Raw genomic sequence first — 13,901 nt, 5'->3', positions numbered from 1 at the left:
AACAAGTTGCAAAAGCAACATAATAGTACGAGGTCCATATAGGAGGGTAGAGATCACAGAGATCACATTGAAGTATGAAAGACAGAGTTGGCCTTGCCTGGATTTGAACCTGCGAATCACACTCGGATTACAAAAGCATGCGCTCAGCCCGGTGAGCTATTTTACCGGCTTGCCAGCAAGAGCATGTTTTCTTTCTGTGGCATTGCAGTGTATTACTGGTGTTAAGGCCAAAGGCAACATACGTATTCTAACATTGGGATGGGGGCATTTGTGCTGCCTGCAAGGCTATGTTTTTTTACTGTGGCATGACATTTTTTATTGCCGTTAGGGAGCAAATACAACATGATGAGTGTTATTATATGTGGAGTGGGGGATTTTTGTAGCCAGCAAGGATATATTTTCTTAATGTGGCATGGCTCTTTTTTCACTGGCATTAAGGCAAAGCCAACAGGAGTATGTTCTTACATGGGGATTCTGGCGCGTATTGGGAGAGCTAGCATAAACATGCTTTGTTATAGTATCGTTACTGGCATTATGGACAAAGCAAACATGATTATTGTCATATATGGAAATATTGGCATATATAGGTGCACCAGAAAGGACATGTGTGAGCACAATCAATATGAAAATGCTTTTTTACACTTGCAGAGTACTGGCATATAGCGGACAAAGGCATTATGAAAATGTGTTTGAAAATGCTCCGGTGCATTGTTGGTGGCTTGGAATCTAACATACTTTTCATGTCTTATCCTACAAAATCGATTGTAAACTGGGTGGTTTTTACCTAATTTATCACAAAGTGTACTGTAAAATGCACTATATTTTAACACATTATTTAAAACCTTTTCTCAAGGGGACAAACCCCCTTTGATTGGTTCGCCCTCCCTCAATACTCTGTCACTCCTATGTATTTGGCTGGGGGCAGAACAAGTGCCCTTCCTTCTGCAGGCTCTTCTTAATGTGGGCCCTACTACATTAGCTCCAGGCCCCACTTGTTACAGAATAACGGCTACGCCTCTGGTGAGTTGGGGTGAAAGATGGATCTAATGGGCCAAAGGAAGGCGTGATATCTACTCAGCCTACTGGGCTTGCAAAGCGGATGTTAGGACGAGGGTGGTTCAGTAGCCCAATAGGTTTAATGTCCGGGCTCACTAACAGTTTTCAAAACTGCCATCCAGCCCCGCCAAAATGTTGAGGCTGGATCCGCCCCTGTTTGGCACCCTGTGTGCCACCCCAAGATTTCCTGTGGCCTCATCAGGCCACCCCTATGAAAAATTTCTGGAGGCGCCACTGACTAACGCTCGAGAGCAATAGCACGAGGATCCCAACACATGAACGTGCGGTAAAAATCTGAAGATGGCTGCCAGAGGCGGTGCTTAGGTAGAGGGCAGTCATTGGCTGTGGTCAGTATGACACAGAGACCAGTGATTGGTTATTACTACGAAAGACAGATCAGAAACGAAACTGATACTGGTTTTTTATTTACCGAGGATTCCCAGCCTGACGACGGGGAATATTCATGAGCATGTGAATCCATGCCAGACCCCATGCTGGAGAAACAGTAATTTGGACATGCATATAAAACACACAATTCATAACACCTTTTAAGTTAATAAAAACACAAAGACAACGACAAATGGAACACCCAAAATAAGCAGTTCCTTAATTGCCACAGCTCTTGATGCACAATTCCATTGATAGCGATCCTTTAAAACCATGACCTAATTCAATTTCCCCGAGCGACTAAAGCCTTCATTTTTCCCCTCGGCAAATCCAAATCCTATAAATATATTTTGCCACCCAATACAAGTCATCCAAGTTATAAGTGCAAAAAGGTAAGCGCTGCTGAAACCTCATGTATACCCCTAAGGTTATACAGCAGTTTCAAGAACGCTTTTCTTATCCACCTAGTTCCTCACAGAGCAACATAAAGGCAGTCATTACAAGTATGGCACAGCAGGAATAATTCCTGCTCTGCCATATTACAGGTATGGTCCTGGAGTTTAGAATTTACCTGCAGCAAAAACCTGGTGGTGGTAAATCCTCCAGCTCTCTGCCAAAAAAAAAACAAAAAAAAAAACAAAAACAAATTAAAAAAAAACATTGACAAAATCGGCGGAATTACCGGGGCGGAATTACCACCATGGTAATTTAGCCAAAAAAGCCCCATCGAGTCCTATGGTGCTCGAAAGAAAATGGGGATTTACACCACCATTAGTAATCCAGCAGTAATTCCGCCAGACCAAGTGGCAGTAACGATAATTCAATTTAGTGGTATATGGGCGGATTTTCCACCCAGATCCACCAAACTCGTAATGAGGCCCAATTTTAAAGTTTACTAGGGTTTCCTCAATGGTACCACAAAACACACAAACCATTATTTGACCCATTCCAAGATGTATTAAAAGAGGCAACCTTCAAAATGCCTAGTCTAAACTCCAATAGGAGGAGGCTATGCACTGGGAGGTGAGGGGGGTGTGGGTGGAAGCAGAATAAAATCCAGAAAGATTTCGTAACCAAAGTCCAGTTTGCTATTTAGATTGTGTACTCCTAACCGCTTAGCTAGACACGATTCTTCCATCCTTTTTCTCGATTTTATCAAGGCAGACAGTTTCAGTTAAGACAGTAACACCATCATTCACTGTACAGTAACAGTATCATTCACTATCTGCACAGCAGCCATTCACTATCTGCACAGCAGCCACCCATTTTGTTGCTCTGAACACAGATTGAAAGTACTGAAGCAAACCATACATTGAGTGGCGACGGTCTAGCTGGTCTGCTGAACATTGTTCCAAAAGCTTACCAAGAAAAGGGAAGGGGGCGATAGTGGGCTTTCTCCATTTGGCCAAACCCAGTTTCCTTCATCAGCATGCAGGTAGATGGCCGGTAAAAGTGTAGAGGACTCCCAAGGGACGCAAGATGGTCCATTCCCAGACAGGCCACGACAGGCATGGGCTTAGTTAGAGGGCCTTGCTGGAGGGCCAGCTTGCCGGCCGGCGGATGATTGCAGCCAGTGTTTTCTATATCAAGAATAACTGGTGAATTTAAAACAGCTGATTGACTAGGTGTAAAATCATCATTGGCCTGGTTGATGTGTACAGACCTCTTTCCATACCAAACAGGAGGAGGAGCTACAAAGAGCACAATGAAACATGGAAATCTCTAAGGTCGGAGCACACCTCCTGCAGAATATAAACAGCCTAATATAGGGTATATAAATTGGGGTGGTTGGTTAGAAACACCGAAACTAGACACACTGTAATCAGGGAATGCCATCCTATAACAAACCATGTGTGCAAATTACAAATACAAGTTCTACTTGAAAGTCCTGCTAGTACAGGAGGAGCCAATATGTTTCACTCTCTAATGCTGATAGGGGTTGTCAGAGGGTCCCGGCACGCAGCAAGAGTGTAGGGTAGTGATTCACTCAGTGAGGACAGGGAAGACTCAAAGGAAGGATGGACTCCCCAATGGAATTCTATCCTTTGCTTGAGGAATTGTTGGCTCCCAACTTTGCTGAGATATGCAATGAGGCTACTCAATCCAGTCAGCTACCAGGACCAATGAGAGAGGCGCTCATCACAATATTACTAAGAACAGGCCAAGGATCCATTAGGCTCTTTATCCTACAGGCCCTATAGGCGACTGGCACACTAATGTTAACTCAAAGATTTTAGCAAAATAAGAGCATAGAGTCTTTAGCGACTCCTGCAGGTGGACCAGATGGGTTCATGCCAGGTCATAACACAATAATGTACATAGAGTAGTGCATGTTATTCTCAGGCTTCAGGGTGCAGAGTATGTTTATGCCCTGGTTGCACTGGATGTCGAAAAGGAAAACGACAAGGTGGGAAGGACTTCTCTGTTCTGCTATATGGAGCTCATTTTGGGCCTGAGTATCTGGACCTGGCAAGGTTGCTGCATATTGAGCTCATGGGTGTAATTTCATGGCACGCCATTTTGTCCCCATTCATTTGACTGGGGCACCTTTTCTTCAGATGTCATGTCCCCCGTCAACATTTTCAGCAAAGTTACTCCACTGATTGAGCTCCTCGCCAAGATCAAGAGCGGGATATCATTTCTGAGGAGTTAACAGTGGACCGCGGGGCAAAGCATGGTTGCCCACCGTCTCCACTTTTGTTTGCTGCCGCAATGCAGAGTCTAGCTAGCACATGAACTGTCACAAAGGGCTGCTTCGCAAACTTATTCATATGTTTCTGCGAAGAAAAAGAAAGGTCTGTTCAGCAGGAGGCCATGCAGCCTTGACCAGTGAACTTCAGCAGGAACTCGGATAACCAGGGGGGGAGACTTGGGCATGCACTCTAGGAGCAAATGCCAATATTCCTGCACAAGGCTCAGAACCGCATGACGTTCATAGGCCGAAGCAACTGTGCCATTTCCATGCGCCCATCATTTATCTACTGCTGCCCATTACGTTGGTTTGCTTTTCTGCTTTGATCACCTGCAGTTAGTGAGTATATGGTTCATGGCAGTCAGCCCACGTAGCTACGCTGAATGTGAATAGTTTTAGAAGGATGGCGACTCGCACACTGCCACAAAGTGATGGCAATGAAAGAAATCCAAGCAGATAGCAGCCCCCTCTCCCCCCCCGTTATCCTGTCTTCCACCTCAAGCAACACCTTGATGTCATGTCTGATGGATTTCTGACCCAACATTTTGTTCATTTATAACGCGCTTTATCTTACCCAGAGGGACTAAGAGATGGAAAGACAGTATCCGCGCTAAGGTGTGGGGGGGGGGGGGCCTCAGAGTAGAAGCAGGCGCCATGATGCTAATATTCAAGTTACGCATGTATTTACATTACCCAGAGGGACTCGGATGAAGACAGTATCGGCGTTAAGGTGGGGCTCTGAGAAGACGTAGACGCCATGACACTAATATTCAAAGTTACACATGTATTAATATTTCACTGTGAAGACATGGGCAGCAACAAACATGGATGGAAGCAACGGGCTCCTTTTTTCGGGGGGGGGGGGGGGAAGAGAAGCTGTTAGCGCAATACAATGATGCACATTAAGAAAGGAGAGCTTCATGCGGCGCTTTAACAGCCCCTGGCTGAAAGGTGCTAGTGGTTACGCATCACCATTTGGATCGGGCACTTTCTAGACCCTGGTTACAGACAGGTCAGTTAGCAGTCAACCCGCAATACTGACCTCCAGCTCGGTGCCCAACCTGCTCAACACTGTGTGGCGCACATCGAGACATCCACACGCTTAAGCGAGAAGAGGAGCTCCGAGTGTCATTGACAAAAGAACACATGCCCACTTTGCCATGTAAATAGCAGCGCTGTCACAACCTCAGGCTCTGCTGTGGGACAGATGCGGAATCCAGCCACAATGGATTGGTGTGTTGCAGCAGCACCGCCTGCACATTCACAACCAAATAACAAAAACCCTAGCCACATTTTGACCTTGTGTATCTGTGTCCAAAGAAATAACACTGGGAAACGTGGTAAGCTTGAGTTTCACTCACCGTTTCAGCGCAGACACTTTCTTGGGGGACTTCTTCTTCAGTTTGGGCAGCGACCGGTCCTGCTCAAAGCCCTCGTTGTCCAAGAGCTGCCTCATGGCGATGTTGGCCAGCTGCTCCATCAGTCGGAAAGTCTCCCCGATGTTGAGTAGGACAGAGAAGAAATGTTGGCTGCACCTGGTGCTCACTTTGACTGTATCGGGGAGCAGGAGGGTGGCATTCTTCTCAAGTTGGGTGATGTCCACCCATCGGATAACGAGCTTGGCTGAAGGGTACACAAGACAGAGAGCAATGCTTTACAAAGAACATACACCGTGATTCTGAGGCTGGACGCGGCACACACATGCATCAAATAGACATAGGTGAGAGAAAGACGGTGAGGGGTGCAGACAGAGAGAACTAGCAGGAACACCACAATATCAACCGCACATTAAAATGAGGTTTAAGCATCAAAAAAGGTTTTTAGTTACAGCGAAGGTTGATTGCTATCTTTAATATCGTGAAAAAAGGGGGAGACTGCATTGGGTTTCATTTTGATCAGCACAATTTTCTGCATGATATCATGCTTCCTACATTAAACACCACCCACCTCTCGTTTTTTGCTCTAACTGCCTCAACCGTTGCCTCAAATACTACTTCCTGCCCACCTTTGAGGCAATAATTTGCCACTCACCTTCCCGACAGGCATGCCAACTGAATTTAACTCGAGGTCACAAAATCAACCTATGTGAGCACCCTTGTCAACTCTACGGCTCCCTCTGTGGTCGATAGGCAGCGAGCCAAGGGAGCTCTTTCCAGCCAATGGCAGGCAATCCACCAGCACCCGAGCATGCTTCTGTGGGCTGTTGATGGATATGAGGGATGTACAAAGGTGGGAATGTTTCTTCCTTCTGCATGGAATACCAGAAGATGTGACAGAGTTAGGAAGTCTACCAAGGGACACCTCCAGAGAGGGCCCTGCACATAGCTGACTTTGCCCCTATACCCTCTGGCAAAAAGGCTCCTACTCTTGGGGCACTTGTTCCCCAGGTTCCTGCTCACGATGGAGTAAACCCAAGAGACCGATGCGCAGATGGGATGAGCAAGTGATATCCTCTTCTCCACAAAGTCCAGAAGCACACTCGTGCCTCTAGCACAAGCTAGGAATCAGAAAGGAGGGCCAGGGAAAGGATACTCTTTGCTGCCCCTCTAAAGCCCGGCACCCGAGCCACTCACAGACCACACTAACGACCAGCAGAGATGCAGCCGTTTAAAGAAGGATGGAGCCACGGGCGAGTGAGTTGGAGAGTAGGAAACATGCCTGGCACAGGATGGCAGATTCTGGCCTTTGTTGGCAGGACCTGAGCTATCGTGTTTCATGAAGTTACTCTGGAGTCTGGACTAAGATGGTGAAACTATGGGACAAGAGAGCAGTACAATAGCAGAACACTGGGACTATGTAATCCATCTTGGCATATTATGACATTTTGCTTAGAATTTGACAATGTCATCTAGTCCGTGGACGTCAGGTACACAAAACAGAGTTTTTTCTGTTTTAATGATATTCTGCAGCCATTTTATTACCACCTCAAAATCCCACCACAAACCATAGTCTGGAAGCCCAGGCATTGGCAGAATACTAAGCACCCACTCAGACTAGCCTGAGTGCAGGGAAACCACCTCTGTGATAGTGGGGTCAATATATTCCTGTGATGTCACTGGTCAAAGCACCTGAGATATGACTTCCTGCGTCATCAGGGGTGTTCGACACAGGATGTCATTTCCGCTACCACTATGATTTGGACAAATTGACCCCGAAGCCGACAGATCCTCACTTGTCCCCTGCATATCAAAGAGCATGAAGTCCTCAGCACAGCAGCATTGAGTCTTCTTCGCACACTGCATTATAACCCTCCACCAAATCATCTCTCACTGACGCCTTAAAAAATGCACCTTGGGATTTCAGAGACTTCATATGGCGAACATTTTCAAGTTGCAAGCTACTATCCAGCCATAAAAAGTCACTCGCCACCTCAATCTTACACATACACACAGCACACCATTTCTTACTCGCCAAGAGCCAATTCGCCAACACCGAGTGGTGAGTGCAAATTCTGAGCTGTGTGTAAATAGCTTAGAATGTACATAGGACTAGTATACCACATGCAGCACTTTCTGTGTACCCAATGCAGGAACCATCCCATGCAGTTCTAGTTTACAATCAGGTGGGATTTAAAAAAGTTTTTTTTTTTATCACTATCTCCATACTGCTAACAAGGACTATAGCAGACATATTCAAATAGCGCTTTATGAAGTGGGCCCTTACCACAATGGGAAACATGCCCTTCATGAAGAATATGCCATTAAAAATAAGTCCTTTTTAGTTTGCACTATTAGATGGCACCTGCGCCACCTATAAGTCAAAATTATCACATTAGAGCACAGATAGGGAGAAATGGCGTATGAGGAAGGACCCACAGCTTCAGTTTGGTTAGTTGCCCACCTATTGACTGCTTATGGCCATGCTAATACCTTTGGCAATTCCCACCCCGTTCCTGCTCCTGTCCGACCCAAACACACGGCATAATGGGAACTCTTTGAGCTCGCTTTAATCAAGCCTTACCATTAAACTTTGTGCTCGAAGTGCCTGCCTGTGTGTTTTCAAAGCAGCCTTCTGAGAGTTAATGACTTAATCGGAGCTTTAAAATCGACTAACCGAGTAATACAAATGTCTTTAAAAGGCCTGCCTTCAGCCACTCGATTTATAAGCACTATGCATGTCCTTCACGGAGGTCCTATTAAAAACAAGCATTGGCAAAGCCAACAGCATTGGCTTGTGTATAAATATTAGGCATTTGCCAAGCACTGCTATTAGATGCCCTGGTACTTGCACCATGTTGCACCTGCTACCATTAATAGCCAGTTAATACTACTACGGCAGTGCCTGGCAAATGCCTTTCCCATGCCTACACAAAAGACAAAACTGTTGCCATTGCCAATGCTTGTTAAAGATTGTGCAAAGGGATTCACACCATTGTTCCTGTGCGACAGTAGTTAATGAAACACAGCATCAAATAATGGAACATACAATATAATCAGTTCAGCTCAATGTGTCAATCTGTCGGTTTCAATATAGCCAGCTAGATGTCCCCACCCCAAGCCAACAGCAAACTCCCTCAGTGTCAGTGTTACTGAAACAAACCACACTATCATGCTGGCCTCTATAGGACCCCACCAGAACATGTTGATTTCAGTCTCAATAAAGCCAGCCATGCCAAGCCAAGCAAAACATTGGCATGCTGGTTTCTACATTGGCTAGGTCAGTTCAGATTGTCTCCTAATGTGTCTAGTTACTCACCTTGCCCCACAAATGCCCCATGCCCCAATGTGACTACAATGCCCCTAGAATTGCCCATGGCACTAACCCTTGCCCCCAGTGTTTTCCTATGCCATGTCCCTAGAATTGCATCGTGCTACTACTTATTGTCACTATTCTTGGTCCACTGGGCCATAGCATGGGGCAATACACAGAATGGGCAACTCTGGGGGCAATTTCAATGACATGCAGCAACATCTCGGGCATTTGGGAGGCCTGGGGCAGCTTAGGAGGCAATCTGCGTGATATGGAACAAATCTGGGTTCAATGTGGCCTGGCACAAGGCAATTCAGCAGGCAGTGTGACGGGGCAATGACAATTCTGAGAAAATGGGTAGTCACACAGGCAGTTCGGGGGCAATGCGAGTCACTTGAGGCAAAATAAGATCTACTGTGATGTGCCAAGCGCCTTTTAGTGGCAACATAAGTTGCATGAGGAATACCAGGGGGCACATTTCTGGGACAATATAGAAACCAGAATTAGAATATGTTTCAGAGAAGCAACTCTGGCATGCCAAGGTTGAGACTGGCTTCAAACTTGTTTTGGGTGTGGGCAATGTAGAAAACATCAGGCGCATGTGTTTTACTTGCCCAACAACGTCATGGCATGTATTAAGAGAAATTCGAATTTTCTGTGGTAAAGGTACATGTTTCTATAAAGTACGCAGTTTGAAAAAACACGATGCATTTTACTGTGGTAATTTTGGCATACATGGAACTATACACTTGGTATTAAGTGCTTACTTATCGGAGCAACTGCGGTAGTCTGAAATAACCCTGGACATTTGGAAACTGACATGTTGATATTGAAACAGGCAGGCAGGAACAAGGAGCCGAACACTGGCATATTTACTAACCTAGGACGTGCTGGCAACATGACTGCAGTTAACTCGGATTGTACTGCATGTTTTGCCAGTTCTGATTGCATTCGACCAATTAGCACAGAACATGATGTGCATCAAACTGTAAATATACTGCCACACTATCTTTTAAAAGGGTGTAATTTCTACTAGCATATAATTTATGACTGGCCTTTTCAGGCAGTGGCCCACTGTATCAGGTGCTGTTTCACTGATGTGGCTGAAATATATATTTCTGTAAAGTGCATCCAGAGTGTTTGTACCAGGTGAAAAAGATCCTCACAGACACACCTGATTGCATACAACAAAATTCTCAGAGATACCATTAGTAATCTCTCAACAGTACTGTAAAAAGAAAATCCCTACAGAACTCTATAAATCATGTTTTAATTCTATTTCTGCCAACACAAATTGCTCTAAAATTTGACAGTAAAAAAAGTGTCCCCAGTTACGACCCAAAACAGCTTGTTGCCGGAAGTAATGAATTGTGATTTGCAATTATGGGACTGTTTTTTATTGGCACCTAGGCCCATTTTTTGTCCCAGTCCGAGCCAGACTGCAACCACCTCAGACCATCAACACCTGGCAGTGAACCTCTACTGATTGCGCATTGCTGCTGCCATGAATGGGTCGGTGGCAGAACTTGGGTATGGAGCAATATTAGAAAATATCTCCAACATCCGAGATCAGATCATGGAGCGTTTGGGTGGGAAATGAAATACTTCTCTTTCCCATATAACATTTTCGTCTCTCATCACCCCTGCTACATAGTGCCAGAGTATCCTGCATCTTCCCGCCAAAAAGCGCCCTGTTCGCAGCATGTCGCGCTTTAGAAATCTATTTAACACCGCGTAAATTCTCTGTCCAGTAACCAATAGCTAATGTGGATTTCAACTCAAAGCTGAACTGAGACATCTTAGTTGTACCCACCTTCCTTGCCCAAGAGGAAAGAATAAAAGCAGAGGTGGTTGATGCTGAGGTACATCCAGCCCTGGCGGGGTACTCGCCCCTTCCAGTAGCTGCAGGAATAGTAGTTCACCAGCTTCTCCTCCTCCGGCATCCCAAAGAGCTTGTGGAACTTCACGATGGCCTCTTTGAACTTATCCGTGTCATCGTCTTCCTTAATATTGTTAATTTTCTTATATTCAGCGATTATTCCCTAAGGGGAAAAAAACAAGCATACAGTTTTCTCTTAGACCTTTTGGTTTCCATGAAATCAAGTTCTAGAGCCGCATTCAGAAGAATAACAGTACCAGGTTCCGTGACGCAAAGCGGCATTGAGAGATCTCACAGCAATTGGCGTCCGAGACCTTTTGGAATGATACACCACACATATACATGGGGGGGGCGTTCAATGTATGTAAATAGCAACGATTGCATTGGAAAGGCGTTTATTTAGAGTTAATTTGTTTGACCCCAAATGTTAGGTTCCGCTACTAGGATTTAGATGGCGCACCCGCCGCCACGGTGGATATGAAACAGAGAGATTGCGCTGAGCTAGACCGAGATGAGGGGAGATGCATGGTAGCTTTGCGGCTGTTTGATGCAAGCAGACCAGCACCTTGAGCTGTAAGAGCAGGTTTGTTTCTAGGGGTTATTCATCCAGAGCACAGAGGCATCCTGTGCCCATTGGCTTGGATGCACTGGTCGGGGTGCGTTGGCTCTAGAAGTGTAGCGCTGTGGCATGGGGTGGGGGGGCCCTTTAGATTGTCATGTGCAGGTGGCATAGTTGGTGTGTGTGTAAAGTGAACTTGGGCATTGGCATTGATGGTGTTAGTGGAGGGACTGGTAGCCGGTTCAGAGCACCCGCGTGGCGCGTCCATGGCGAAGTCTCAGTGGAGTTACCCTTCTCGTGTGAACTCGTGGTGGGACGTCCCAGGCCATCCTGATATGAATACTAACTCTGTCTGCCGGCAGCATGCTGCAAACATTTCCGGGTGAGAGTGGGAAGCACAGCAATCCGGCAAAAAACATCTCCCTCAAGATTGGCGCTCAACAGTCTGAGGTTCACCCCAGAAAGTCTACTATATGCCACCCCAGATAAACGGGCCTTATGCATTGCATATGAATAAGCATGACGTTATTATTTATATTTTATTTAGTGAGAGTTGGTTTAGCAGAACAGGTAGCACAAAACAGAACGCAGCAGCGAAGGTTATTCACTGTAGTGACCCAGGCAGGTAGTCCTACTATGCATTGCACAGCAAGAGCATCTGCGTGCACAGGTTCCAGCCCCTTCTGTGCTCACCGGCCACCACACCACCACACCGCAGCTCAGTCCTTTCCTCTCTTTCTATATACAGGGCACAAGCAGTGGGGGTGGGACTAAGAACATCCGGGATAAAAACATGCCTTTACTGATATGTCCAGGACCCTCCTTCCAAACTAAAGAGTAGATTAAAGAGCATAACGGGCTATGAGGTTGCGAGCCCTCACTTGAGGACCTATCCAAACACATGTTTGAGAAACCTTGTCCATGCTGCACAGAGTTTGATAGAGTAATGTGGCGAAGCCCACATAGTTGCCTTGCAGATGACATCCAGTGTTGGGGGAACGCAAAGAAAATCAAATAAGCTAGTGTGGCAAAAGTGAGTTGCTGTGTAGGCCCTTCAGGAAAAAAAGGGGGGGGGGGGACAGCAATCGCCTAGCATTCAATAATGCAAGAAACCACACAGCGACTTGTTCGTTGGCACGTTTCCCCCATAAGTAAACGATGTATACGTCTTTAGTCTTGTCCACCTAAAGTTCTTCAGATGTACAGACAGTGAAATAAATATTTTTGCCTCTGGCACTAAAGTTGGGAAAATGAGAGGCGAATGGTTATTTCCGGGCATTTACAAAACTTGTAAATGACAAGGCCAGCCTTGGAAGCAGCTCAACAAATCAAGAAACACTTCCAAAAAGAAATAAGAAACTGAAGATACACTAAATTAAACCTAGTAAACCGATAGTACCCCTATTGCCACATACACAGCTCCAGGGATGTGTTCAGACTCCATGGCACCAGCCCAATAGCGAAACAGGAAGGAGCACCATTATTAGTGCTGCCTGATCGGAAGTAGCAGTATACGATAACAACATCCGGTGATTCGCATGAATTAATTATGTGCAAAGAGTAGGACTTTAGAAAAAAGCAAAATACATCTTAAGGGTCTTAAAAATCCTCTATTGGAAACGGTAAGTACATGTTTGCGCCCTAAAATCCATTTACTCCCAAGCAAAAATACGCGCACTTCAAAATCTTATCTGGAGCCCTGTCTGGAAGGATCTGGTGGAAGGTTTGGTGGACAATGATAGTCATGGATTTAGCTTGAGGGGTCTGCCCTTGGAGGCAGCAAATAACTTGCTTCCTGAGGTCCGTCAGATACAAAGACTAACTTTTACATTTCAGTGTTAAAGGCAGCCAGGATGCTACCACCATACTATATTCTCATGCCGAAGGAGTCAAAATGGCGGACTTCTTATCCACTGAACTGATACAGAGGGGGTGCTCCCCTGTTCAAGGCCACCGCAAGCACAAACGACTGTTAGTGGTTGTTATGCTCTATGGACATCGTTCTCGGGCAAGTTCAAGTGCCTATAATTAGAACAAATGTTTTTTATGATCAAAAAAATATATTCTAAGCCCGAGCTTGTTCACCGAGATGAATATCTGGGTTCACAGATTCAAAACTCCGTGCCTGATCTGGAATGCTGCTTTGGGCCTGCTGTAAAGACTCGGAAACAACTCATTGCACACTTAACTCTTCGAGTGCCCTTTGAATGTGCCTATTGTGACAAAGGAGGCATGGTGCAATCACTGTTGATGTGGTGATTTGCCAGGAGTGGCATGGGGAGGATCCTCAGGGCAACTCCATCATGACCTGGTGTTAGGGTGCCAGAAGTGAGCCACATTGACAATACTGCATTTCGGCTTTAAGGGAATTTGCTTAGAAAGAACTCTTAGTACGCCCTGGCACCAGTTCAGAGAACCTCAAATCCAGGTACGGCTCGTCTATAATGAGTGGCAGGGCAGCGCCCTGCCCATACCGTCGCAGATCATGAAGGAGCATTGCCAGCCCATTGTTAACAATGAGCGCTCCCTCAACTGCTTACTGTAGCGGAGGGTGTGCTCCTGGGATGGCTTAAACTGCTGGTTCAAGGGTGGGGGCGTTTTGCTTCGCTAGCATTGGAAGGCCCATTGGACATGCAATC

At 45.9% G+C, this 13,901-nt stretch overlaps 1 protein-coding gene across 1 annotated transcript in view; it reads right to left on the bottom strand.

Annotated features, from left to right (window-relative positions):
- TBC1D9 (TBC1 domain family member 9) overlaps nt 1–13,901 on the bottom strand; it is a 573,450-nt gene that overhangs the window by 352,764 nt on the left and 206,785 nt on the right. The window contains exons 4-5 of the mRNA XM_069631194.1: nt 10,638–10,866; nt 5,497–5,758 (exon numbers count right to left, since the gene is read on the bottom strand). Of these exons, the coding sequence (XP_069487295.1) occupies nt 5,497–5,758; nt 10,638–10,866 (491 nt within the window). The remainder of the gene's footprint in view (nt 1–5,496; nt 5,759–10,637; nt 10,867–13,901) is intronic.

This window comes from Ambystoma mexicanum, chromosome 6q (assembly GCF_040938575.1).
Source record: "Ambystoma mexicanum isolate Mex_15411 chromosome 6q, UKY_AmexF1_1, whole genome shotgun sequence".
Taxonomy (NCBI): Eukaryota; Metazoa; Chordata; class Amphibia; order Caudata; family Ambystomatidae; genus Ambystoma; species Ambystoma mexicanum.
This window is presented reverse-complemented; position numbering and strand designations above follow the sequence as displayed.